This window comes from Boleophthalmus pectinirostris, unplaced genomic scaffold, assembly GCF_026225935.1.
Source record: "Boleophthalmus pectinirostris isolate CB_2022bp ecotype Guang Dong unplaced genomic scaffold, ASM2622593v1 HiC_scaffold_4, whole genome shotgun sequence".
NCBI lineage: Eukaryota > Metazoa > Chordata > Actinopteri > Gobiiformes > Gobiidae > Boleophthalmus > Boleophthalmus pectinirostris.
Genome location: NW_026571353.1, coordinates 35428710 through 35454645, shown reverse-complemented (window position 1 = coordinate 35454645; position 25936 = coordinate 35428710). Strand labels below are relative to the sequence as shown.

The window sequence follows — 25936 nt, the reverse complement described above, 5'->3', positions numbered from 1 at the left end:
GTTTTAGTCCTGCTTTAGTCCTACTTTGGTCCTGCTTTAGTCCTGTTTTAGTCCTGCTTTAGTCCTGCTTTAGTCCTTTAGTCCTTTAGTCCTGTTTTTAGTCCTGTTTTTAGTCCTGTTTTAGTCCTGCTTTAGTCCTTTTTGTTTTAGTCCTGCTTTAGTCCTGCTTTAGTCCTTTAGTCCTTTTAGTCCTGCTTTAGTCCTAGTCCTTTAGTCCTGTTTTAGTCCTGTTTTAGTCCTGGTTTAGTCCTGGTTTAGTCCTGTTTTAGTCCTGGTTTTAGTCCTGTTTAGTCCTGTTTTAGTCCTAGTTTTTAGTCCTGTTTTAGTCCTCTTTAGTCCTGTTTTAGTCCTGTTTTAGTCCTGGTTTTAGTCCTGGTTTAGTCCTGTTTTAGTCCTGCTCTTATCCTGTTTTAGTCCTGTTTTAGTCCTGGTTTAGTCCTGGTTTAGTCCTGCTCTTATCCTGTTTTAGTCCTGTTTTAGTCCTGTTTTTAGTCCTGTTTTAGTCCCTGGTTTTAGTCCTGGTTTAGTCCTGTTTTAGTCCTGCTCTTATCCTGGTTTTAGTCCTGTTTTAGTCCTGTTTTAGTCCTGGTTTAGTCCTGTTTTAGTCCTGCTTTAGTCCTGTTTTAGTCCTGCTCTAATCCTGCTTTAGTCCTGTTTTAGTCCTGTTTTAGTCCTGTTTTAGTCCTGGTTTAGTCCTGGTTTAGTCCTGGTAAATAAAGCCTGTGAAGTGATGACAGTCGAGTCACGTGTGTGAATTTGTATTTGTACTGAAAAAAGCTCAATCGTTTCATTTCATGATTTTAATTCTTGACGTCGTAACTTTTCAATTTGTAAACTGATGGATAAAATACAAACAACACATTTTGTCTACAACTGGACTCATTCGAGACTTTACGAATATTTATTTTATGCTCAACTACAGACAAATATGCACAGATTTCTCTCCTATGCACATGAATATTTCACTTTCTTACTATTGCCTATTCACTCCTCACTTGGCGTCTTTGTTTGTTGAGACTTTTAAACACAACCCTGGATTCGAACAGTGAGCTCAGATTTGGATTGGATTTGGATCATTTCAACCCTGGAAAAGGAACTTGTTAACTTGAAAACTAAAACTAAAAACTGCATGACGTCTCAAGGAGGAACAGAGCATTTTGAGGTTAATAAAGAGTTACTCAAACATGTGCAGTGTTGGGAAGGTGACTTTTAAAATGTAATCCCCTACAGATTACAGATTACATACCCCAAAATGTAGTTTGTAACGTAATCCATTAAATTACTTAAAGTGAGTCATGTAATCTGAATACTTTGGATTACTTGATTTGCTGTAGAGAAGCAAAAGACGAGGATACTTAAATGTATTAAAAATATTATTGATAGAAGAGGAGGAGGCACAGTCCTCGCAGCATGGTTTAGTCCTGGTTTAGTCCTGGTTTAGATCTAGTTTAGACCTGGTTTTAGTCCTGGTTTAGATCTAGTTTAGACCTGGTTTTAGTCCTGGTTTAGATCTAGTTTAAACCTGGTTTTAGTCCTGGTTTAGATCTAGTTTAGACCTGGTTTTAGTCCTGGTTTAGTCCTGGTTTAGACCTGGTTTAGCTCTAGTTTAGACCTGGTTTTAGTCCTGGTTTAGATCTAGTTTAGACCTGGTTTTAGTCCTGGTTTAGATCTAGTTTAGACCTGGTTTTAGTCCTGGTTTAGATCTAGTTTAGACCTGGTTTTAGTCCTGGTTTAGATCTAGTTTAGACCTGGTTTTAGTCCTGGTTTAGTCCTGGTTTAGATCTAGTTTAGACCTGGTTTTAGTCCTGGTTTAGATCTAGTTTAGACCTGGTTTTAGTCCTGGTGTAGATCTAGTTTAGACCTGGTTTTAGTCCTGGTTTAGTCCTGGTTTAGACCTGGTTTAGCTCTAGTTTAGACCTGGTTTTAGTCCTGGTTTAGATCTAGTTTAGACCTGGTTTTAGTCCTGATTTAGATCTAGTTTAGACCTGGTTTTAGTCCTGGTTTAGATCTAGTTTAGACCTGGTTTTAGTCCTGGTTTAGTCCTGGTTTAGACCTGGTTTAGCTCTAGTTTAGACCTGGTTTTAGTCCTGGTTTAGATCTAGTTTAGACCTGGTTTTAGTCCTGGTTTAGCTCTAGTTTAGACCTGGTTTTAGTCCTGGTTTTAGTCCTGGTTTAGTCCTGGTTTAGTCCTGGTTTAGTCCTGGTTTAGACCTGGTTTTAGTCCTAGTTTAGACCTGGTTTTAGTCCTGGTTTAGACCTGGTTTTAGTCCTAGTTTAGACCTGGTTTTAGTCCTGGTTTAGACCTGATTTTAGTCCTGGTTTAGACCTGGTTTTAGTCCTGGTTTAGTCCTGGTTTAGACCTGGTTTAGTTTCCAGCAATGAGTGGAATTACCGAAAAAAATAAAATAAATAAAATAAAATAAAAATAATGTGAAAACAGGAAAATATCGCTGTGTAATCCATTTATTTCAACAAAGTAACTGTAATCCAATTACCACTCACTGAAACAGTAACTGTAACTGAATACAGTTACTCATAATTTGTACTCTGATTACATAACTCTGGTACATGTAATCTGTTACTCCCAACACTGAACATGTGTGAATGAAACAAAACATATTTTAACATGGCTTAAAGCTCTCAAAAGTCAATTTAACATAATATAGAACCTAAAAAGTACAATTTTAGTCTTGTTCTCTCAAATGTTAATAACCCTGGATATGTAAAAGCTAAGCTCTGCTTAGAATGACGCATCGGAAAAAAAAAGTGGTTCAATTTGAATCTTTTAATATGTGTGTTTTATCATGGGCACGGGTGGGTCCCAGGTGGAATGTTAAAGGTTGTATAGAGGATTTTTTAAGGGAAAAGAAATACAGCGACAGTCCTTTTTCAAATGTCGTGCATGCGTGACACCACCTTCCTCCTCCACAGCTCCTCAGTAGAAACACCTCCTCCCGCCTCTTTACTCTAGAAATCACGTTTGTTTACAGCCAGTGTGTGTTCAGAATTACTGTTGAAGTGACCCGTCTAGAAATAATTTAGCGACCGACGCGTCAGTTTTTAGACCCTTCATTTGCTTCGTTTGCGTAAACGCTGGACGAGATCTCCAAGAATCACCTCGGTTTGGCTTTGCTCCTTTTCCCCTTCTCTTCTTCTTTCAGCGACCTCAAAAACGGACTTTCTTTTGCGGTGAACCGGTCGTGGATTCTCGTCTGCCATCGCAACAAACTTTGTGCGAACTGCGAGGAAGCGACAGTTTGAAAAACCTGCTAAGAACCGCCGCATAAACCACGAAATCCCCGCGCGCCGACGAGTCAGTTACACTAGAAACGTAAGAAGTTTGATTGACGATCTAACAGCCAATAGAAAATGAGGGAGCCTCGTTTTCTATTGGCTGATGTTTATCTGGCGTCACTACGTCCACAGTTGATAGATTTTCATTCTTTTTTTTTTGGTCATCATAATTACAAAGCTGCTGCGTCTCTGTAATGATGTTTTAAACTTTCACTGACAATTTGACAAAAAAAAAATTCCTCCATACAACCTTTAACGGCTTCTTGTCGTCTGCATTGAAATGGAGCAAAGGATCATGGTCTATGTAGTTCCCTCTGTCGTTTTTTTAGTTATTGCTGCACCGTAACTCTTAATTTAAGCAAAGAAACTCGTAATCCGATATATTGTGACGGTCCACGATATTATTGGGAGAACTCTGACCATTCGATATCACGATATTTCGGACTCTGGCTTGCGCCCCCTACTGTCTGACCCCTTTATTCTATGTGTGTGATAAAGTGTACTCTCCCTCGTCTCGGTTTATGCCCCTTGGACCTGGTTTTGCGGATCTCGATGGCTTCTCTGACATTGACCCTGACATTGTTCCAGTCGGATTTGGCCGGTTTCAGAATTTCACCGCTCTGCTTGTTCTTCCGTTGCTCGTTTATTGTTGGACGGACGTGGGATGCAGACCTGGAGAAGGTGTATGAACAGTAGGGGGCGTAAGCTTCCTCTACTGTCCGACAAAACCAAATAAATCATCATATAAGACACATCACTACACCAGAACGTGACATGTCTGATAAAATAAGTTTAAAACAGAATGAACCTTTCCCAAAGCTTCAGAAGTACAGTCTTTAGTGACACGGAGAGAACAGAGCGCAAACACACTCACCTGGAGCTGGACTCTTGACCATGGTTTTGATGACCGCAGAGTCGTGGCTGTTCACCGCAGGCTCAGCAACGTCCTCACTGTGGAGACACAACAAACGGTAACTAAGGGGCCATTTTTATCACAATGTAAATAAAGCAGGACAAAAAAATACATGTCAACATACCAATCTTTAGAACAACAGATGAACTACTGTAAATAAAGGGCAATTTTCCAACATTTTTTAATCACGATTTGTAATTTCATGTGTTAATATTAGGATTCTGTTCACATCTGAAACATCCTGGAGCATTACAATTTGAGAGAAGACTTAAATATGAACTTCTAAACTAATATAAGAATCCCTGCATTTCAGAACGTGACTGTAAAGATCAAAACTACAGGTCAGCAGCTTTCAGACATAAGGATTATATATCTATATGATATTTATTCATATTTGTTTATTTGTTGTTCATCATCTGTTAAGTTTACTTAAAGGTTGTATGGAGGATTTTTTTTTGTTTCAAATTGTCAATGATAGATTATAGAGGTGCAGTAGCCTTGTAATTATGATGACCAAAAAAAAGAGAATAAAAATTCATCAACTCTGGACGTGGTGGGGCTAAACATTTGCCAATAGATAACGACACTGCCTCGTTATCTGTGAGCTGACAGGCTGTCAATCAATCTCCCTACGTTTCTAGCGTAACTGACTTGTCTGCGCCGCCGGTACGTGGTTTACGTACGACTGTCACGCAGTCCACAGACGCAAGACGCACAGACGCTGTTTACTCCACCAACACAACAGTTCTTAGCGGCTTTTTTTGACATATATCTTCCTCACAGTTCGCACAAAGTTTGTTGCAATGGCGACAAGAATCCAGGAGCAGTTCGCCGCAAAAGAAAGTCCGTTTTTGAGGTCGCTGAAAGAAGAAGACAAGGGGAAAAGCAGCGAAGCCAAACTAAGGTGATTCTTGAAGATTCATTCCAGCGATGGTGCGACTGAAGCAGACGCAGGGTCTAAAGACTGAAGCACTGGTCCACAAATTACTCCTGGACAGGAAACTTCTGCTTATTATGAAAACGTACTTTATTTCCAAGAGCGAGACAAACGTTTTTCAGGACACGAAAGCGATATCCTATGTCTGAAAACGTAATTTTCAAGGCAAAGAAAGAGTCCGCTTGCTGCTGCGTGTTGTAGCTAGTTCATTCGCACTGAATCTCCGCGCAACCTTCTCTGCACCCCTTTCCTGCTCCTCTCCCCGCTGCCCGATCCGCTCTTCCCCCTGCTCCTCACTTCTCCAGGCACGGAATCTCCGCGCACCGCTCCCCTCTCCTCTCTCCTCTCCTCTCTCCCTGCTCCGCTCTTCTCCCTGCTCCTCACTTCTCGTCCGCGAACGAAATGTCCACACACCCGCTCCCCCCGCTCCTCACTTCTCTGTCTTGCCTAACCAACACTGTAGTTAGTTGTTTACAAGTCATGTGCAGCACCGGCTGTAAACAAACCTGTTTCTGGCGTAAGGAGGAGGAGGGAGGAGGTGTTTCTACGTAGGAGCTGTAGGGGAGGGGGGGTGGTTTCACGCAATGCGCAACATTTGAAAAAGGACAAACAGTCGCTGGATTTCTCCTTCCTTGGAAAATCCTCTATACAACCTTTAAAGTTTGCTCTGTTACTGAAGGAGTAATGTGCATGTTTTCACTTTGTCAATAGATCAAATCAATTCAATATTATAATAATATTCAAAACTTAAATAAATATTATGAAAAATCAAAGTCAGACTCTCATTTGTAACATACTGATAGTTGTTAGAGTCTTAACCGTCTCTTTAATCACGACCATGATCCACATGTGGCCCTTGGTGAAATGAGTTTGACACTCGTGTCACAGAGCAGTGGTTTTCAACAGGTGAGGCCAAAGAGCCACTGGGGAGACGCGACACACGTGGATGAAACCAGGACTGATCCCAGGACTGAACCAGAAGGACTAAACCAGGACTAAACCAGAACTGAAGTGTCTGAGACCATCAGGTGTCCGCAGACGAAAGGACCAGCGCAGCTCCACACTCCACAGGACGAACCGCAGCCGTCGCCCAGTTGGGTTTTGTGGACTCCCTGCCCCACAGGCTCGGGGTTCTCCCTCTTGGTCTCAAGTCCAAGATTAGTCCTGGTTTTATCCTGGTTTAGACCTGGTATAGTTCTACTTTAGTCCTAGTTTAGTCCTGGGGCAGTCCTGGTTTAGATCTGGTTTAGACCTGGTTTAGACCTGGTTTAGTCCTGGTTTAGTCCTGGTCCAGACCTGGTTTAGATCTGGTTTAGTCCTGGTTTGGTCCTAGTTTAGTCCTGGTTTAGTCCTAGTTTAGTCCTGGTTTAGTCTTCGTTTAGTCCTAGTTTAGTTCTGGTTTAGTTCTGGTTTAGACCTGGTTTAGATCTGGTTTAGTCCTAGTTTAGTCCTGGTTTAGACCTGGTTTAGTCCTAGTTTAGTCCTGGTTTAGTCCTGGTTTAGTCCTGGTTTAGACCTGGTTTAGTCCTCCTGGTTTAGTCCTGGTTTAATTAGTCCTGGTTTTAGACCTGGTTTAGACCTGGTTTAGTCCTGGTTTAGTCCTGGTTTAGTCCTGGTTTAGTCCTGGTTTAGTCCTGGTTTAGTCCTGGTTTAGTCCTGGTTTAATCCTGGTTTAGACCTGGTTTAGACCTGGTTTAGTCCTGGTTTAATCCTGGTTTAGACCTGGTTTAGTCCTGGTTTAGTCCTAGTTTAGTCCTGGTTTAGTCTTAGTTTAGTCCTAGTTTAGTTCTGGTTTAGACCTGGTTTAGATCTGGTTTAGTCCTAGTTTAGTTTAGCCCTGGTCCAGACCTGGTCCAGACCTGGTTTAGACCTGGTTTAGTTTAGTCCTGGTTTAGTCCTGGTTTAGTCCTAGTTTAGACCTGGTTTAGTTTCCCTGGTTTAGTTAGTCCTGGTTTAGACCTGGTTTAGTCCTAGTTTAGTCCTGTTTAGTCCTAGTCTAGTTTAGTTTACCTGGTTTAGTCCTAGTTTAGACCTGGTTTTTAGACCTGGTTTAGTCCTGGTTTAGTCCTAGTTTAGACCTGGTTTAGTCCTGGTTTAGACCTGGTTTAGACTGTTTAGTTTAGTTTAGTTTTACCTGGTTTAGTCCTGGTTTAGTCCTAGTTTAGACCTGGTTTAGTTTAGTCCTAGAGTTTAGTTTCCTGGTTTAGATCCTGGTTTAGTCCTTTTAGTTCCTGGTTTAGTTTTAGTTTAGTCCTAGTTTAGTTCTGGTTTAGTCCGTTTAGTTTAGTTTAGTCCTGGTTTAGTCCTGGTTTAGACCTGGTTTAGTCCTAGTTCCTAGTTTAGTCCTGGTTTAGTCCGTTTACCTGGTTTAGATCCTGGTTTAGTCCTTTAGTTTACCTGGTCCTGGTTTAGTCCTAGTTTACCTGTTTAGATCCTGGTTTAGTCCTGGTTTAGTTTTAGTCCTTTAGTTTAGTCCTGGTTTAGACCTGGTTTAGTTTAGTCCTGGTTTAGTCCTGGTTTACCTGGTTTAGACCCTAGGTTTAGTCCTGGTTTAGACCCTGGTTTAGTCCTAGTTTAGTCCTGGTTTAGACCTGGTTTAGTCCTAGTTTAGACCTGGTTTAGACCTGGTTTAGTCCTGGTTTAATCCTAATTTAGTCCTAGTTTAGACCTGGTTTACCTGGTTTCCTGGTTTAATCCTAATTTAGTCCTAGTTTAGACCTGGTTTAGTCCTGGTTTAGCCCTGGTCCAGTCCTGATTTAGTCTTAGTTTAGTCCTAGTTTAGACCTGGTTTAGTCCTGGTTTAATCCTAATTTAGTCCTAGTTTAGACCTGGTTTAGACCTGGTTTAGTCCTGGTCCAGACCTGGTTTAGATCTGGTTTAGCACTGAGATAAAAAACCACCAAACGGAGCTTTTCTTCAAACTCTTTCGCGTCGCGGTGTTGACTTCTGGCCGTGTTGTGCGTCCAGGCCATGAGGAGGCGCTGTGTCCGTCTCTTTCTCTCGCGGTCGAACTGTTCACGTCTTATCTTCACACAAACTGGTCTGAGGAGGGTTTGTCTGTCTCCACCGTGTTATTACTTTGTCTGGAATATTCCACAGGCAGCGCTGGGGAGTAACAGATTACATGTACCAGAGTTATGTAATCAGAGTACAAATGATGAGTAACTGTATTCAGTTACAGTTACTGTTTCAGTGAGTGGGAATTGGATTACAGTTACTTTGTTGAAATAAATGGATTACACCGCAGGATTTTCCTGTTTTCACATTTTGGGCTAAACCAGGACTAAAACCAGGTCAAAACCAGACTAAAACCAGGTCAAAACCAGGACTAAAACCAGGACTAAACCAGGTCAAAACCAGGACTGAACCAGGACTGAAACCAGGACTAAACCAGGACTAAACCAGGACTGAACCAGGACTGAACCAGGACTAAACCAGGACTTAAACCAGGACTAAAACCCAGGACTCTAAACCAGGACTAAAACCAGGTCTAAACCAGGACTAAAACCAGACTAAACTAGGACTAAAACAAAACCAGGACTAAACCAGGACTAAAGGACTAGGTCTAAACCAGGACTGAACCAGAACTGAACCAGGTTTAAACCAGGACTAAAACCAGGTCTAAACCAGGACTAAACTAGGACTAAAACAATGACTAAACCAGGACTAAACCAGGACTAAAACCAGGACTAAAACCATGACTAAAACCAGGACTAAACCAGGACTAAAACCAGGTCTAAACCAGGTCTAAACCAAGACTAAAACCAGGACTAAAACAATGACTAAACTAGGACTAAAACAATGACTAAACCAGGACTAAACCAGGACTAAAACCAGGTCTAAAACCAAGACTAAAACCAGGACTAAAACAATGACTAAACTAGGACTAAAACAATGACTAAACCAGGTCTAAACTCCAATTTGAAGAGAACAAACATTCATTTTCAGGATGTGTTTGCTACATTCATGTCATTTTAAAAAACATGACAATATCAAGTAATCCAAAGTATTCAGATTATGTTCACTCACTTTCAGTAATTTAATGGATTATGTTACAAACTACATTTTGAGGTATGTAATCTGTAATCTGTAGGGGAATACATTTTAAAAGTCACCTTCCCAACGCTGTCCACAGTATTAAGATTATTTAGTTATTTATCTTTGTATTTAATGATGCTTCGGGAGGAGACGGTAACTGGAAGACCACGTTTACATGATGTTTTTTTAATTCCGAATTAATTGTTCTGAATTGAAATATTCTCCTGCGAGTTTACAAGGAAATAATCATTCTGAATTGAGGTTTACATGGAAAACACTTTAAATCGTCTTTATTTAATTCCGCTCATCGTCTGGGGGTGGGGAAGGTTCTGATTGGACAGAGACACAAATGTATTTACGTCGACCAGAAGAAAACACACACTTCAGCTGCTACCGGTTTTTCTGTCATCTCGGTTTGTCGTTACGCCACGGACACAAACATGACGCAAATATTTTTCTGAGTCGTTTTGATGATAATTGCGCAGCAGTTGGAGAATTCTGTCATCACGCTTTACGTCAGTCGGCTGAGGAGGAGAAGGGAAGAGTGTCGGAGAAGGAAGAAGAAGACAAACTGAGTCGACGGCTGCTCTGCCTCAGTTCACTCCCGCATCCCGCTCACAAATCCAAAGAGACGTGGATGAAAGTCTGAAGCCAGGACTGGTGGAGCCGGATCGTCGGGATCGCGTCAGAAGAACGACCCAACGAGCCTGAGCTGAACGACTGGAATTATTTTTAAGAAGAATAAACGTTTACATCAGTGGTCCCCAACTTTTTTTGTGCTACGGACCAGTTTTATATCAGACAATATTTCAGAGTTGGGGGGAAAATCTTGTTTTAGTCTTTAGTATTTTAGTTTTTAGACCTGGTTTAGACCTGGTTTAGTTCTGGTTTACTGGTGCGCGACATACGGGAAGGGGTATGGTCTAGGGCAGGCATGTCCAAACTATGGCCCGGGGGCCAAATGTGGCCCTCAGACACATTTTTCTTGGCCCTCAGGCTTCCAGGTGAAATGGCCCAAATTACCTTGCATCAAATAAAAATAATTTTTTTTACTGCAAGTTTTCTGCAGCTCTACCTTGATAAAGCTAATATTTAATATTTAGTGTGTGGTTTTAAGGATCTAAGCATGAATAAAGACTGACGGTTCATTCTATTGCACATATTTCAATTATTCCCTGTACTGAGCTCCAGTCTACGGCCCTCGATCGGCCTCTGCTTCATCTGTGTTTAGAGATGTGGTCCTTGATGAATAAAGTTTGGACACCCCTGGTCTAGGGGGTAGGGGGATGTTCGTACTTTCGCTCCCCAGTACCAAACGACCCACAGCCCGATACTGGGGACCAGACTGGGGACACCTGGTTTACATGACGGAGGAATAAATTAATTTGGTTTTAAAATTGGAATAGACCACCCACTTACTTCGAAATTAAGTCTAATTCTGAATAATTATTTTCACTAGGAATAAAGTGTTTACCTGATCTTTTTAAAGCAGAATTCATTTTTACGCAGAATTAAATTACTTTTATTCGAAATTAAATCTCTCATGTAAATGTGGAAACTCTGACCAGAAAGAACTGACTTCGCTGGAACTACAAAAGGTGGGATGACTTGTGCTGTTTAAAAAAAAAATCCCTCTAAGGCTACGTTTATGTGATGACGGTTTGAACAGAAGACGCAAAAGTGGAGTCGGGTTTTCACTTCTTAATCTGCGTTTAGACAAGCGTTTTCAGGAGGAAATCTGCGTGCATTCGGTGACGCAAAAGTGTGTGCAGGCCAGGCGGCTCGGTGGTGATGCATGTGACGTAAAAGCGTACGTGACCTGAGCAGATCTGACCAGAGTTTTGTGTCTTGGGCAGTGTAGACGGAGACACTACTGTGGAGCGTATTCAACTTTTCCACTCTGGAGGGTAGTTTTAGATTTTTGTGTTTTTAAGCCCCAAAAACACCATCACCGTCTAAACGAAAGGCACTTCTTCTACGTTTTTACCCGTGTTATTTGTCACTCTCACGTTTTTGTTGAAAATCAAACTCCTAAACAGGACCATGCACGCTCATTTTGATCACAGGCTCCTGAAAACGTCGTGTTTAAATCCATTTTGTATTTTTTCTTGAGTTTTCAGACAGTCCTAAAACTTTTTTGACTGTTTGCTTCTGCGTTTTAAAACTCTGGAGCCCAGTGGGAGTTGTAAACGTCGCCGTAAACGTCACAACGTAACAAAGAGCTGGTAACTCCCAGGGACGGCTGCAGATCACGCTGTGAGCAGAACGCTTGTTTACATTTGTACCAAAATGACTCCGCAGCACTGTCAAGTCCTGCACGTATCACCGATTAACAAAATAAAACTGGTGAACAAAGACAAATCACTGTAAATACAAGTTCAGGTGGAAAAATAGTGAGTGTTAAAAGGTCTAAAAAAGTCTATTTAGTGTAATAGATCTGCTTTAAAGGTGCACTATGGAACTTTTTGGTTACCGTCAGCTTCTTGTTTCTATGGAAACGTTATTGCTCTCCCCGGAATGTTCCACAGTGTGACATTAAACAGCTCTACCTTACATTTATTCACTTACAGGTGGTTTTAACTCTTTCCCCCATGAAGACGACATTTGACGACCCCCCTGTTTCCTTAATGACGACTTTTGACACCTCCGCTGTTTCACTAAAGACGTGATTTGACGACCTTTAGAAATGGCTCGGTTTTTCACATTTAAACAGAGACTGTGACAGGTGGGGGCCACTACAACCCACACTAGACTGACCAATAGGATTCAAGGATATGTTTTCGCCGATTTTTTCCGAAGTTAATCGAAATAGTGACGATGGTAGCTTCCGGAAAAAACACAACACGAAACACGTGTAATGGAAAGATCGCGGCGCTGCGGTGCACAGTTTTAGAAATAATGAGGAGCGGACGTATTTTATGGATAAGTTTAGAGAAAGTGACTTTTATAGATTTCAAAGTGATGATGAGGGTGATTATAAAGTGGAAAACAGCGACAGCGACGGACTTACAGAGAGTGAATCTTACGAAGATGAGAATGCCGCTGATGCGTCTGTATGGAGTCCTGCGATGTCCGAACAAACTATCCAGGCTTTATACTCGATTATGAACCAAAATTGCCCTGAAATCACTCGTGGAAGTCTGTTTTCTTTTATGCAGTTATGCTCTATGGGTGTAGCCCTAGTAACATATGTATGGGTTGTTCCTAGTCGGCGTCCAGGGGGGAAAGAGTTAAAGCTCAAAAATACCTAGAAAAACAAACATTCTGACAGTAAGCGGGGTCGCCTCTCCACAGATCTGACCTGTAACTTGGTCTGGTTTGGTCTCTCTGAAGATAGAAACATTTAATGCCACACTGTGCAACATTCCAGACAAAGGAGAAAAGCGTTTGACGAACCCTCCACCAGAAAAGTTACACAATGCTCCTTTGATACAAAAAAATGTATGTGCCCGTTGCCAAATCCTCCTGTACGTCTGAATGGAAAAGAAAAATATCGACTCTCGAATTTAAACCAGCCTCAAAGTTTCGCTCTAAATGAACGGTGTGTGTATTAGCTCCTCCTCGCGCCCGTGTGTGTCCAGAGGAACATGGGTGGCCTCCCGTCTCGGTCTGTGCCAGTCTCTGTGCCGGCGCTCGGACCAGAAATGTGCCAACTGTAACCGCGGCAACCGTTCACGTACACTGATAGTGATCGTGTAATATCAAAACGTTTATAGCACAGATTTGGCTTTCTGTTGAGTATTGCGTTTAGCCCATATTACACACTTTTTAAATCTATTTTATAATGTTTCCTTGTTTTGTTTTGTTTAACGCACAAACTCTGCAGATTTAGGCTGAGTTCACCTCTCAAACTGAAAACACTCTGTTCCACCGTGTGTGGTCATTAAGTGGTAATACAAGAAGTGCTCCACTGTGTTTTTAAACTCCATACGCTGACCTTAGAATCATGTAGACCAGTGGGTGTCAAACTCACAGAGGCCAAAATTAAAAACTGGGCTGTGGGCCAAACTAAATATTTACTGAAACATTTCTACAACATCTGCATGTTTTCTCTTCTTTCAAGATATGTAATGTTAAACCTTTTCTTATTAAAGTAAATGTTTAATAAAAGTTTTGCTTAAACATTGAATCCAGAACAAGCAGAATATGAATTAATAACACAAATTTAAATACATAAATAAACTAGAAAAGCGCAGACCTCCGCCAAGGACTACCCCCATTTTTTATATAAATTGCGATAAAATCAGTCTTCTGGATCAGATCCGGATCAGCCTTTGGAATATGAAAGAGGATCCCATTGTCCATCCCTGAGTCAAATTTCATGGGGTTTGGTCAATAATTAACCCAGATATTGACAAACTAAATTTTTGGCCCCATTTACCACAATGTTAACTAAAATTTCAAAGTGATCCAGAATCCAGGATTTCTTCCGGATCAGCCCCAAAATGAAATCAGTTCTTCCTTTTCACATTTCCAACAAATCCTGAAAATTTCATCATAATCGGTCCATAACCTTTTGAGTTATGTTGCTAACAGACAAACAAACAAACAAACAAACAAACAGACAAACGCCGGCAAAAACATAACCTAGGTAGTAATAAACAGCTCTAATACATATTTGATAGGATCTTGTGGGTCAAATATAATTATATCGTGGGCCAAATTTGTCCCTTGGGCCTGAGTTTTACACCCCTTATATAGATGATCAATCAGTAAATCAGTCTTTATTTATAAAGCGCTTTTCATACAAAATGCAACACAAAGCCATTAAGCCCCATTTCAGTCAAACTAACTTTGAGCTATTGTTTTAGTAACCTTTGTAATCCTTTATTATTATATTATGTCTGTCTACATCTCCAAAGCTCAAAATGCTCTGTTCCACCTTGTGATGTCATGTAGAGATAGTTTTCAAGTCAACAGCTACATTTTACATCGTAGGGAAGGTGTGAGGAGTTTAAAAACACACTGGAGCACCTTCTGTATTACCCATAGGCCCCATCCACACTAGTTCGTATTCGAGTGGTTTTCGTTGTGGACGCTGTGGTGTTCGTTCACACTAATCCGATGGAAAACTGCTCCAGAGACGAAATGATCAGGTGCCGCCGGTTCCCACGAATTCATCTGAGCACAGATCTGATCCTGCACTGTGTCGACGCCTGAAAACACTGATACACTGACGTAGGTCTGTGCACCATGAAATAATTCACCGCCAGATCGCTAAGAGGCTAGACTATATGTCCATTCATATGAACGGTCTGTGTGTTCGACCTGCAGACGTATAATCTCTGAAAGGTGTAACGTGAACCATCTCCAACGCGATAGAAACACAGAACAGACTCACCATCAGCAGAACACCCCTCTGTCACAGAAAGAACACTCACATTCCACTGAGTCGTGTCCTTTAGTCCGACAGAAGCTGAACCGCATCAGTGCACGATAGCGAGCTGTTTATGCAAATTAGCCATGCGGTTTTAAGTTTAATTTCTGTAAAATGTAAATAAATATGCTCAAAGCTGTGTGGATAGGGAAGACTTTGTGGACACAGAAACGACGTGTGTGGACGCAGACCATTTCCGATACGGTGATTTGTTTCAGTGTAAACATACCCGTGGACGATACAGTGTCCCTCGTTTATCGCGGGGGTTATGTTCTAAAAATAACCCACGATAGGTGAAATCTGAAGCGAAGTAGTCAACTTTATATTTTACAATTATTATATCTGTTTTAAGGCTGTAAAACCCCTCACCACACACTTTATACACTTACTACGGTAACAGCACTTTTTGCATCCTTCTTAAAACTTATTGCTGCTGTCGTCCTCCGTTATTTTCCTCTTTCTTTATGTAATGAACCAATGATTCATTAATTCCGTAATGGAGCCCTAGAGCGCAAAGTCCTGCACAGGTCCACAGCACCGCACCCGCCCGCACTTGCAAACATACAGCACTTAAGAATCTCACTGCTGGAGATCGAACATTTATGTCAATTTGGCAAAAACAATCTGCGAAACAGCAGCGAGACGGCGAAAGGTGAACCACGATATAGTGAGGGACGACGGTATATATAAACGCTCTCTCTGTAACTGCTGCTGTGAGCCTCGTCATTTTGGTCTTAAAATGTTTGTATTACATGACTGTGATGTTTTGCTTTGTTGTTTTTTTGCCGTTTTGTCTGTGAAAAAAATCCTATTCATAATATAGATCCTTGCTGCAAATTCGCCCCTGTAACCACAAGCATCGCGAGCTGGTCCAGTCAAGTGTTAACAGAGGGAAACGGGCAGATTTTTGACATTCAAATGTCTCTTATTCAGAAACTAGAGGGACTATTGAAATAAGTAAAGTATCAGAATGTAGGAAAGAGTTACACTCCAACAGGGTCAAGTTAAACCTGTGATATTCTTTCAAGTTGTTGACAAAAAATTTAAAAACTCATGTCGGTAACGGAGGGAATGAAATATGCAGCACTTTTTGGGCAATAAATCCAAACAGTGATAACTCTTGGTTCTCACTTACATATCCTTAACAAACTGGTTTGAATATTTGCTTCATATAGTTTTCTACCATATGGTACAAGATTAGGTTGAAAAACCTCTTACTTTTTGACTAATGAGATTTTTTATTAAGAAAGGTCATGGTAACGGAGGGAAAAGTAACGGAGGGAAAATTGTTCAAACAAGTAGAAGGTGCAGGATTTTACATAATTTGTCGCTTTTTTCTTCCGAAAACTTTTAATATTACTTCAAAATGAAAGGAAACTATTTCTATAAAATATGTCAGTCCTTCCAAGAACATTTTTATCTTTTTAAACAATTTTTTTTTTTTAAATCATGTACCTTCATCAACAGTTCAAAGATGGAATAACACAAGATATGATGAAATACATCAGTTTATTTACATGATTTTCAGGTCTTTAAAATTTGGGAAATAATTTTTGTTCCATGTTTCATACATGGTCTGTTTAAAACGTATGTAACTTTAGAACCAAAAATGGTACAGAAAAAAGGTAAACTAGAGTACATATGTATCTGTTCAATACATTTTTATATCAGATGCATTAACTTGAATTTTTGGCCTTGTTGTTTACTTCTGCTTGACCTGGGCCCAGCTTCATTTGAGCGGCGCTGAACTCGCTTAGTCCACTTTTTTATATTGATTCTTTTCAGTTTGAGAGAAGAACTCAGCATAAATCTGCAGAGTTTGTGCGTTAAACACATGCGAACGAAACAAAACACAACTCCAGGTCTGTTTGCGACGAAGAAACAACATTCTAACACGTCTAAAACCTCTCAGGAGTCACTTTTGTGTCATGCAGCGCCTTTAAACTCTCGTAAATTCCAGACGGCGTTTTCAGTCCAGCTCCGACCGCCGCTTGGAGCCGAGCTGCGCCCGCTGCGGCCGTGGAGACAGGTGTTATGGCAACAGCGGGCTCCACCCCCCGGACCCAGACCTCCCATGATCCTCTTGCTCTGACACAGGGGCCCAGTGTCCGGCGCGGTGCCCCCCGTGAGCGACAGGTTCTGAGTAAACTGAGCCGGGGCCGGTGTGGGTGGGCGTCGGTGTCCGCGGTGACGGGCAGAGATCGCTGTTTCTGTGCCCGCTTTTTTTTTTTTTTTTTTTTAAAGCAGATGTGTGAGCGGTGAATAAATCTCTCTGATCGTTCAAGTCTGACGCCCGACACGGTGGCACGACGGCACGACGGAGAGAGATTTTATTGATTTCATTTTTGTGAAGCTCAAAATGACAGTTGTAATGAAAAACCAACGTTCAAAGGAAACAAGTAAATGATAATAAATGTCTCTTTTCCTCCTCTTTTCCTCCTCTGTCTCTTCCTCTTCGTCTCCCTCCTTCCTCCTTTCCCCGTCCTTCCTTCTCCCCCTCCTCTTCCTCCTCATCTTTCCTCTTCTCTCGCTCCTCCTTTTCCTTCCTCCTGTTGTTCCTTCTCCCCCTCCTCTTCCTCCTTTTCGTCTTCGTCCTTTTTTCCTCTTCCTCCTTCTGTCTCCTCTCTTCTTTGTCCTCTTTTTCCTCTCCTCCTGTTCTTCTTTCTCCTCCTTGTTCTCTTTTTTCTCTTCCTCCTCCTGTTCTTCCCTCTCCTCCTCTTCTTCTCCTCATCCTCTTTTTTCTCTTTCTCCTCTTCCTCCTCCTGTTCTTCCTTCTCCTTTTCTTCTCTACCTCCTCATCTGTCTCCTCTCCCTCTTCCTGTTCTTGCTTCTCCTCCTCGACCTCCATTTTGTCTTTCTTCTCCTCCTCATCCTCTTTTTCCTCTCCTCCTGTTGTTCCTTCTCCCCCTCCTCTTCCTCCTCGTCTTTCCTCTTCTCTCGCTCCTCCTTTTTCTCCTTCTGTTGTTCCTTCTCCCCCTCCTTTTCATCCTTTTCGTCCTCGTCCTTTTTTTCCTCTTCCTCCTCCTCTCTTCCTCCTTCTGTCCTCCTCTCTTCCTCGTCCTCTTCCTTTTGTTCTCCTCCTCTTCTCCTCATCCTCTTCTTTCTCCTCCTTGTTCTCTTTTTTCTCTTCCTCCTCCTGTTCTTCCCTCTCCTCCTTCTTCTCCTCATCCTCTTTTTTCTCTTTCTCCTCTTCCTCCTCCTGTTCTTCCTTCTCCTTTTCTTCTCTACCTCCTCATCTGTCTCCTCTCCCTCTTCCTGTTCTTGCCTCTCCTCCTCTTCTCCTCCTCGACCTCCATTTTGTCTTTCTTCTCCTCCTCATCCTCTTTTTCCTCTCCTCCTGTTGTTCCTTCTCCCCCTCCTCTTCCTCCTCATCTTTCCTCTTCTCTCGCTCCTCCTTTTTCTCCTTCTGTTGTTCCTTCTCCCCCTTCCTTTTCGTCCTTTTTTTCCTCTTCCTCCTCCTCTCTTCCTCCTTCTGTCCCCTCTCTTCCTCGTCCTCTTCCTTTTGTTCTCCTCCTCTTCTCCTCATCCTCTTTTTTCTCTTTCTCCTCTTCCTCCTCCTGTTCTTCCTTCTCCTTTTCTTCTCTACCTCCTCATCTGTCTCCTCTCCCTCTTCCTGTTCTTGCTTCTCCTCCTCTTCTCCTCCTCGACCTCCATTTCTTCTTCCTTCTCCCCCTCCTCTCTTCCTCATTCTTTTTTCTCTTCCTCCTCCTGGTCTTCCTTCTCCTCCTCCTCTTTTTTTTCTCTTCCTCCTCTCATCATCTTCCTCCTCCTCCTCTTCTACTCCTTGACCTCTTTTTTTCTCTTCCTCCTCCTGGTCTTCCTTCTCCTCCTCTCTTACTCCTCCTCTGTCTCCTCACCCTCCTCTTTTTTTTCCTATTCCTCCTCTCATCTTCCTCCTCCTGTTCTTCCCTCTTCCCCTTTTCTTCTCCTCATCCTCTTTTTTTTCTTGTCCTCCTCTCTTCCTCATTCATTTTTCTCTTCCTCCTCCTGTTCTTCCTTCTCCTCCTCGTCCTCTTTTTCCTTCTTTCTTCCTCCTCCTGTCTCCTCTCCCTTCTCTTCCTCCTCCTCTACTTCTTTCTCCACTTCCTCTCCTCCTCGTCCTCTTTTTTTTCTCTTCTTCCTCCTGTCTCCTCCTCTCCTCTTTTTCTCCTCCGCCTTTCTTTCCCCTCCTCTCCTCCTCTTTTTCCAAGCTTGACTTTCCCTCTGGATCAATAAAGTATCTCTCTTCTTCCTCCCTCTCTTCTTCCTCCTCCTTTCTTCCTCCTTCTCTGCAAAAATAAAACTCCAAAACCTCGTCGTGTCTCGTCGTACTTTGTCATAAGTTTCAGTTCGTGTATGAAAAGTGGAAACGCCGCCGACGCCGTTAAAGACGAAGCTCGGTTCGTTTCCCGTCGTCTGATCGGAGGCGACGGGCGGAGCAGGAAACGCGAGGAGGACGCTCCCAGGACGCTCCCAGGACGCTCGTTAATTACAGCCAATTACAGAGCAGCTCGTTAATATTCTCCACCAATCAGGACAATTAACCAGAGACTAATCCAATTGTTCCGCGCTCTGATTGGCTGATTGATTCTGACCTCACTGACCAGCCGCACCAAACATCAGGCTCACGACTGACAGGGTTTAGAGGAAGAGAGGAAGAGGAGGAGGAGTATGAGGAGAAAGAAGAGGAGGAGGAGGAGAGGGAGGAGGAACAAGAGGGGGAGGAGGAGGAGAAGAAGGAGAGGGAGGAGAAGAAGGAGAGGGGGAGGAGGAAGAAGAGGGGGAGGAGGAGGAGAGAAGAAGAGAGGGAGGAGAAGAGGAGAAGGAGGAGAAGGAGAGGAGAGGGAGGAGAAGAAGAAGAGGAGAAGGAGGAGAGGAGGAGGAGGAAGAGGAGAAGAAGGAGAGGGAGGAGAAAGAAGGGAGAGGAGAAGGAGGAGGAGGAAGAGAGAGGGAGGAGGAGAGGGAGGAGAGGGAGGAAGAGGAGAAGAAGGAGAGGGAGGAGGAAGAGGAGGAGGAGAGAGGAGGAGAGGAGAGGGAGGAGAGGAGGAAGAAGGAGAGGGAGGAGAAGAAGGAGAGGAGGAGGAGGAGGAAGAGGAAGGAGAGGAGAGAAGAAGAGAGGGAGGAGAAGAAGGAGAGGGAGGAGAAGGAGAGGGGGAGGAAGAGGAGAAGAAGGAGAGGAGGAGAAGAAGAAGAGGAGGAGGAAGAAGAGGGGGAGGAGGAAGAAGAGGGGGAGGAGGAGAGAGAAGAAGAGAGGAGGAGAAGAAAGGAGGAGGAGGAGAAGAAGGAGAGGGAGGAGGAAGAGGAGAAGAGGGGGAGGGAGGAGGAGGAAGAAGAGAAGAAGGAGAGAGGAGGAAGAAGAGGAGAAGGAGGAGGAGAGGGAGGAGGAACAAGAGGAAGGAGAGAGAAGAAGAGAGAAGGAGGAGGAGGAGGAAGAAAGAGGAGAGGAGGAGGAGGAGAGGAGAGAGGAGAGGAGGAAGAGAGAGGAGGAGGAGGAGAAGAGAGAAGAGGAGAGGAGGAGAAGAAGAGGAGAAGGAGGAGGAAGAGGGAGGAGGAAGAAGAGGGGAAAGAGAGAGGAAGAGGAGAGAAAGGAGAGGGAGGAGGAAGAAGAGGAGAAGGAGGAGGAAAGGGAGGAGGAACAAGAGGGGAAAGACGAGGAGGAGGAAGAAGGAGAAGAAGGAGAGGAGGAGGAGAGAAGAGGAGAAGGAGGAGGAGAAGAAAGAGAGGAGGGGAAGAGGAGAAGAAGGAGAGGGAAAGGAGGAGGAAGAGGAGAAGGAGGAGAGGGAGGAGGAGGAAGAGGAGAAGAAGGAGAGGGAGGAGGAAGAAGAGGGGAAAGAGGAGGAGGAAAAAGAGGAGGAGGAAGAAGAGATGATAGAGGAGGAAGAAGAGGAGGAGGAAGAGGAGAAGGAGGACAAGGAGGAAGAAGAGGAAAAGAGAAGGAGGAGAAGCAAGAGGAGGAGAAAAGGAGATGACAGAGGAGGAAGAGGAAGAGGAGGAAGAGGAGGAGGAGAATCTGCATTATTTCTTGTTTCTAATCACACTCCTAAATCTCATAAAAGTCAGAGTATCACATCATTTATGTTCAGTACTGAAGTATTAGTTTCTGCAAATACTTTTTTACTCTTTTGACCTGAGTGATGATTTGTGTCACTACTTTTACAACAACTCGTCTTGTAACATTATTTTAATTATTTGAATGCACAGTTCTTCTTACTTGGGAACAAAATGTGGACGTCACCATCTCTCCAGATTGTTTACAATTTTATTTATTTTTTTGTTTGTTTTAATTTATATTTTGTCTCTTATATGTGCAGTAAGTCATAAGTGAAATTGTAAATGTAAACTTGCTGTTCATATGATGTTTTTCTTTATTGTAATTTTGTCCTTGTTTAAAAGGGTTTGACTTTATAAGTATTTTTTATTTCAGACTAAATCCTTTTGGTCATGATCCATGGGGTTGTAGTCTCTGTTTTATTTTGTTTGTTTTGTAGTGCTGCAAAATTAACTACTACTACTACTACTACTACTACTACTACTACTACTACTACTAACCCTAAACAACAACTACAATTCAATAGATACGATATTGTGTTTTCAATTGTTAACTGCTATGGCAACAATCATAACTGTTACGATTCTGAAAACTATGGATATAATTTAGTCTCGGCACATTATACTGACAACAATGCGGTGAGAAGGTGTGTGTTTGTTGAGGCGCTGCACACATGTTGAGGCGTCTGTCCTCACCACATGACACCTGCTCTTTTATCGTCCTGTGATATTTACTGTGACACGCTCACACCTCACGCTCCACATTCCTCCACATTCCACACACCGGGAAGTGCTGTGGTCAGAGCACACGTGTGAGTCACACTGTGTGCACGGCTCCAGTCCCAGAGGAAGTGTGTGTGTGTGCTGTTGTGCTTTTAAAACTACTTCACTCAGCTGCTTCATTCGTCAACATTATGAAGGAGAAAATTATGCACAGCGTCACTGAAAACTATTGCTTTGATTTATTTTCATGTGTACTTTTTACTTGACTAAATCTACGTTTATACGACGACGGTCTGAACAGGAGACGCAAAAGTGGCGACGCGTCTTCACTTTTTATTCCGTGTTTAGATGAGAGTTTTCGGGAGGAAGTCTGCGTGCATTCGGTGACGCAAAAATGTGTGGAATTCGATTGTGTATGATGCCAGGTTTCTGTGTACCGCATGTATGTGACGTAAACATGTATGTGACGTAAACGTGTATGTGACGTAAACGTGTATGTGACGTAAACGTGTATGTGACGTAAACGTGTATGTGACGTAAACGTGTATGTGACGTGAGCAGATCTGACCAGAAGCACTACGGCGAAGTGTATTCAACTTTTCCACTCTGGAGGGTGGTTTCAGATTTTTGCGTTTTTAAGTCCTAAAAACGTCACCATCTAAACCACAGGTGTCAAACATACGGCCCGGGGGCCAGATCCGGCCCTCCAAGACCTTTAATCTGGCCCTCGGCTGATTTTCTACTAAAATATTTTAATTATATTTTCTATTAAAATATTGGTAATTTTCTGTGGTGTTTATCACAGCAGCGTCTCCAGCGTCTCTGTACGTGGCCCCTCCCACCAGAGCAGCACAAATGAAGACTTGTCTCTTTCCAAACGCTCTTAAAGGACGATCGTTTTGACTGTTGACCGTGACACCCTCATCAGAAAAATGTCCAAAATGAGAAAAGTGGAGCCGAGTGCAGGATTTTCCAAGAAAAATTGACTTATTCCTATTTACATACATACATAGTCCATGTTAAAACATTGTGTTGAAATTGCATTTTTCTTAAAGTTTCAGGTTGTTCATAATATTATAATATTTTGTAAAACAAAGAGTTCATCAATTAAAAAAGATTTCTGTAATAGATTTGCGTTTCCCTGCTAAAATATTTGAACTTATTGTCATTTTTAAGTTATTTTTAAGGTATATATGCCATGAGTTTTCTGATCCGGCCCCTTTAGGATCAAAGTAGGTTGGATACGGCCCCCGGACCAAAATGAGTTTGACACCCCTGCTCTAGACGAAAGGCACTTCTGATCAAATATTTTGTCGTTTTTACCCCACAAGCGTTCTCGTGGAAACAGGCCCTTGAATAACTTTAGAGTCAGTTTTTCAGTTCGTCATTCTCACTTTTTGGTTGAAAATCAAACTCCTAAGCAGGACCGCAAACCCTCATTTTGATCACAGGCTCCTGAAAATGTCGTGTTTAAATCCATTTTGTATTTTCTCTTGAGTTTTCACACAATCTTAAAACATTTTTGACTGTTTGCTTCGGCGTTTTAAAACTCTGGAGCCCAATGAGAGTTGTAAACGTCGCCGTAAACGTCGCACCGTAACAAAGAGCTGGTAATTCCCGAGGACGGCTGCAGATCAAACTCTGTCAAATCCTGCACGTATCACCGATTAAGAAAATAAAAGTGGTGAACAAAGACAAATCCCTCTAAATACAGCTTCGGGTAAACAACTATTAAAAGGTCTAAAAACGTCTATTTAGCGCAATAGATCTGTTTTAAAGGTGCACTATGGAACTTTTTGGTTACCGTCAGCTGTCATATGCTTTGTCTGGAATGTTCCACAGTATGACATTAAACAGCTCTACTTTAAATTCATTCAATGACAGGTGGTTTAAAGCTCAAAAATACTTAGAAAAACAGACATTCTGACTGTGAGCGGGGTCGCCTCTCCACAGATCTGACCTGTAACTTGGTTTGGTTTGGTATTCAACTTTTCCACTCCGGATGCTGGTTTCTGATTTTTGCATTTTTAAGCCCCAAAAACGCCGTCACCGTCTTAACGAAAGTCACTTCCGATAAAATATTTTGCCGTTTTTACCCGCAAATGTTCTCGTATAAACAGGTCCTAAATCATGTGTTGCCTTTACTTAAACGTGCACTATGTTACTTTTCGTTTGTGGGTCTGTCACCTGCTTGTTTGTTATTGGAGATGTCATTACTCTGCCTAGAATGTTCCACAGTATGACATTAAACAGCTTTGCCTTACACTGACATACACGTCTGAACAGCCCCCACAGTGGGGAGTTTTAAGTCTCGTCTTAAGACCCACTTTTATAGGCGAGTTTCAGCTGACGTCATTGTTATTAAAAGCCCGTGTTGCTGCTGGGAAATATTTTGGTCGGAGGCAAGAAACACGGTAGCGTCAAACACAGTGCGTAACCTCGAGTATTTATTTCCGGTAATGGTAAATTCCTGCTGCATTATCGGATGCACAAATAGAAGCACGGAAGAAGGAACATGTCTTTTTCGTATTCTGAGTGAATTAAACGACTTTCAAACATCCGCAGAGCAAACGTAGAAGATCCTAACAAACCGTGGACTCCAACAAGTTCAACAACACATCGAGACTCTTGGAGGTTTTCATCTTTTCTGCTGTGAACGGCCCAGGAGTTTCCACCAAGTCATTGTGGATATCGCCAAAGTGAATATTTGTCCAGGTAGTCAGCAATTCTGACCAGAAATTTGGTTTGATCCAGGCTCTGTTGGGGTTGAAAAGGGTGATTTGGCGTCCGTCGATGCAGCTCTACTTGTGTACAAGTGTCTCCATGGCCGAGCACCAAAGTCCATCTGTGACATGTTAGTGTCATATGAACCATCTCACACTCTGAGGAGCTCAGGGACCGGCCTCCTGCTGGTGCCCAGAGTCAGGACTAAACAAGGGGAGTCAGTGTTTCAGGTTCATGCAGCTAAAACCTGGAACAGTCTGAACATGTGAGACAGACTCTTCTGTGACGCTGTTTAAATCCAGACTCAAAACATTTCTGTTTAACTGTGCAAATAACTGAAAGGTTTTCATTCCACACTCTTCTCTCCAATTTATGTCTCTCTTTTTTAAAATTTTAATCTTCATGATTATTTATGTTTTGATTTGTTTTTATTATGATTTTAATGCATTTCTTATTCTGTAAAGCACTTTGAATTACTTTGTGTACGAATTGTGCTGTACAAATAAACTTGCCTTGCCTTATGACCAATTTCTGGTCAAATGGTCTTGGGTCCTCTGCCGTTAGAGTGGATAAATAACCGGGATCAATACCCTTTACGTGCTTTCCCGCTCCGTCCGTCATGTTGAATTAGTGTTTATTGCTGCCGACCAAAATAATTCCCAGCATGCAACGCGAGCTTTTGTCAACAATGAAACTCGCCTATTCTATGGCTTTTAACACCACGTGAGTTGGGTGCTCCTCTGTGTCTCTTATTTATTTGATTTATTTTTTATGTATTTTATTGGTTTTATTTATTTATTTATTGCTATTCTATGATTTTGCTCTTATTTTATTTTACTGGTTTTATTATTTTAAGACAAGCATAATTAAATCTGAGCGTTTATTTAATAATTTTTATTATTATTGTTGTTATTATTATGTATTTGTGCTGCACTTTGGAAAATGTTTGTTTGTGAAATGTGTGGAGTGGACATTTATTCAGTTACAGGTGGTTTTATTGCTCAAAAATACCAACAAAAACAAACATTCTGACTGCCTGTCCACAGATCTGACCTGTAACTTGGTCTGGTTTAGTCTCCTTGAAGGGTTTTTCCTGAAAGGTTTAATGCCATACTGTGGAACATTCCAGACAAAGTAATAACATCTCCGTGAAGAAAAGGATTCGATGGACACTCCACCAGGAAAAGTTACACAATGCACCTTTAAGTAAACTAAACTCTGGCAGTAGTATGATTCCTGTCCACTTTTCCTCAAAGGTACAGTGTGTAACTTTCTGGAGGTGGCTGCACGATTCCACAGCAACAGAGAGTTTAAAATCAAACTTTGGAACATTCTCCATGGAGATAGACGAGTTTTATGTCTTACTGTGGAATATTACAGCCCAAAGGAACAACATTTCCACGAAAACAAGCAGGAAGGGGCCCTCCTGCAGGTCTGAGGAAAGTTTTCAGCGCAATAAACACAAACAAACAAAAACGTGGATTTACTTGAGTCTAATATTTGGCTAAAAGGTACATAGTGTGGCTTTAAGTCCACATTTTCAGTGCTTTTTTTCCATTAATTCTCCTGTAATGTTTCAGTAGGAACAGGTTCAGAACAGTTCACTAAAAAGAAAAACGTCAAACCAAAGTGCGTGTGCTGGTTTGTCTTGAGCTGTGCTGACCTCTGCTGGTGAATTTAAGAACTACAACATAAAGACACAGGCCAGTAAAAGAAAACTGGATCAAATTTTGTGTGTAATCTGGTCATTATCTAATTTCTGGAGTAATTAGATTATTGAAATGTCATGTCAAAGTTACTCAGTTACACCTTTTTTTTTAAGTGAAATTAAGGTTTAAAGCACAGGTGTCAAACATATGGCCTGGGGGCCAGATCTGGCCCTCCAAGACCTTTAATCTGCCCT

The 25936-nt window shown here is 42.1% G+C and overlaps 1 protein-coding gene across 1 annotated transcript in view; it reads right to left on the bottom strand.

Moving 5' to 3' along the window:
- pdlim5a (PDZ and LIM domain 5a) overlaps positions 1 to 25936 on the bottom strand; it is a 209212-nt gene that overhangs the window by 22869 nt on the left and 160407 nt on the right. Inside the window, 1 exon segment of the mRNA XM_055161738.1 lies at positions 4169 to 4245. Within this exon segment, the coding sequence (XP_055017713.1) occupies positions 4169 to 4245 (77 nt within the window).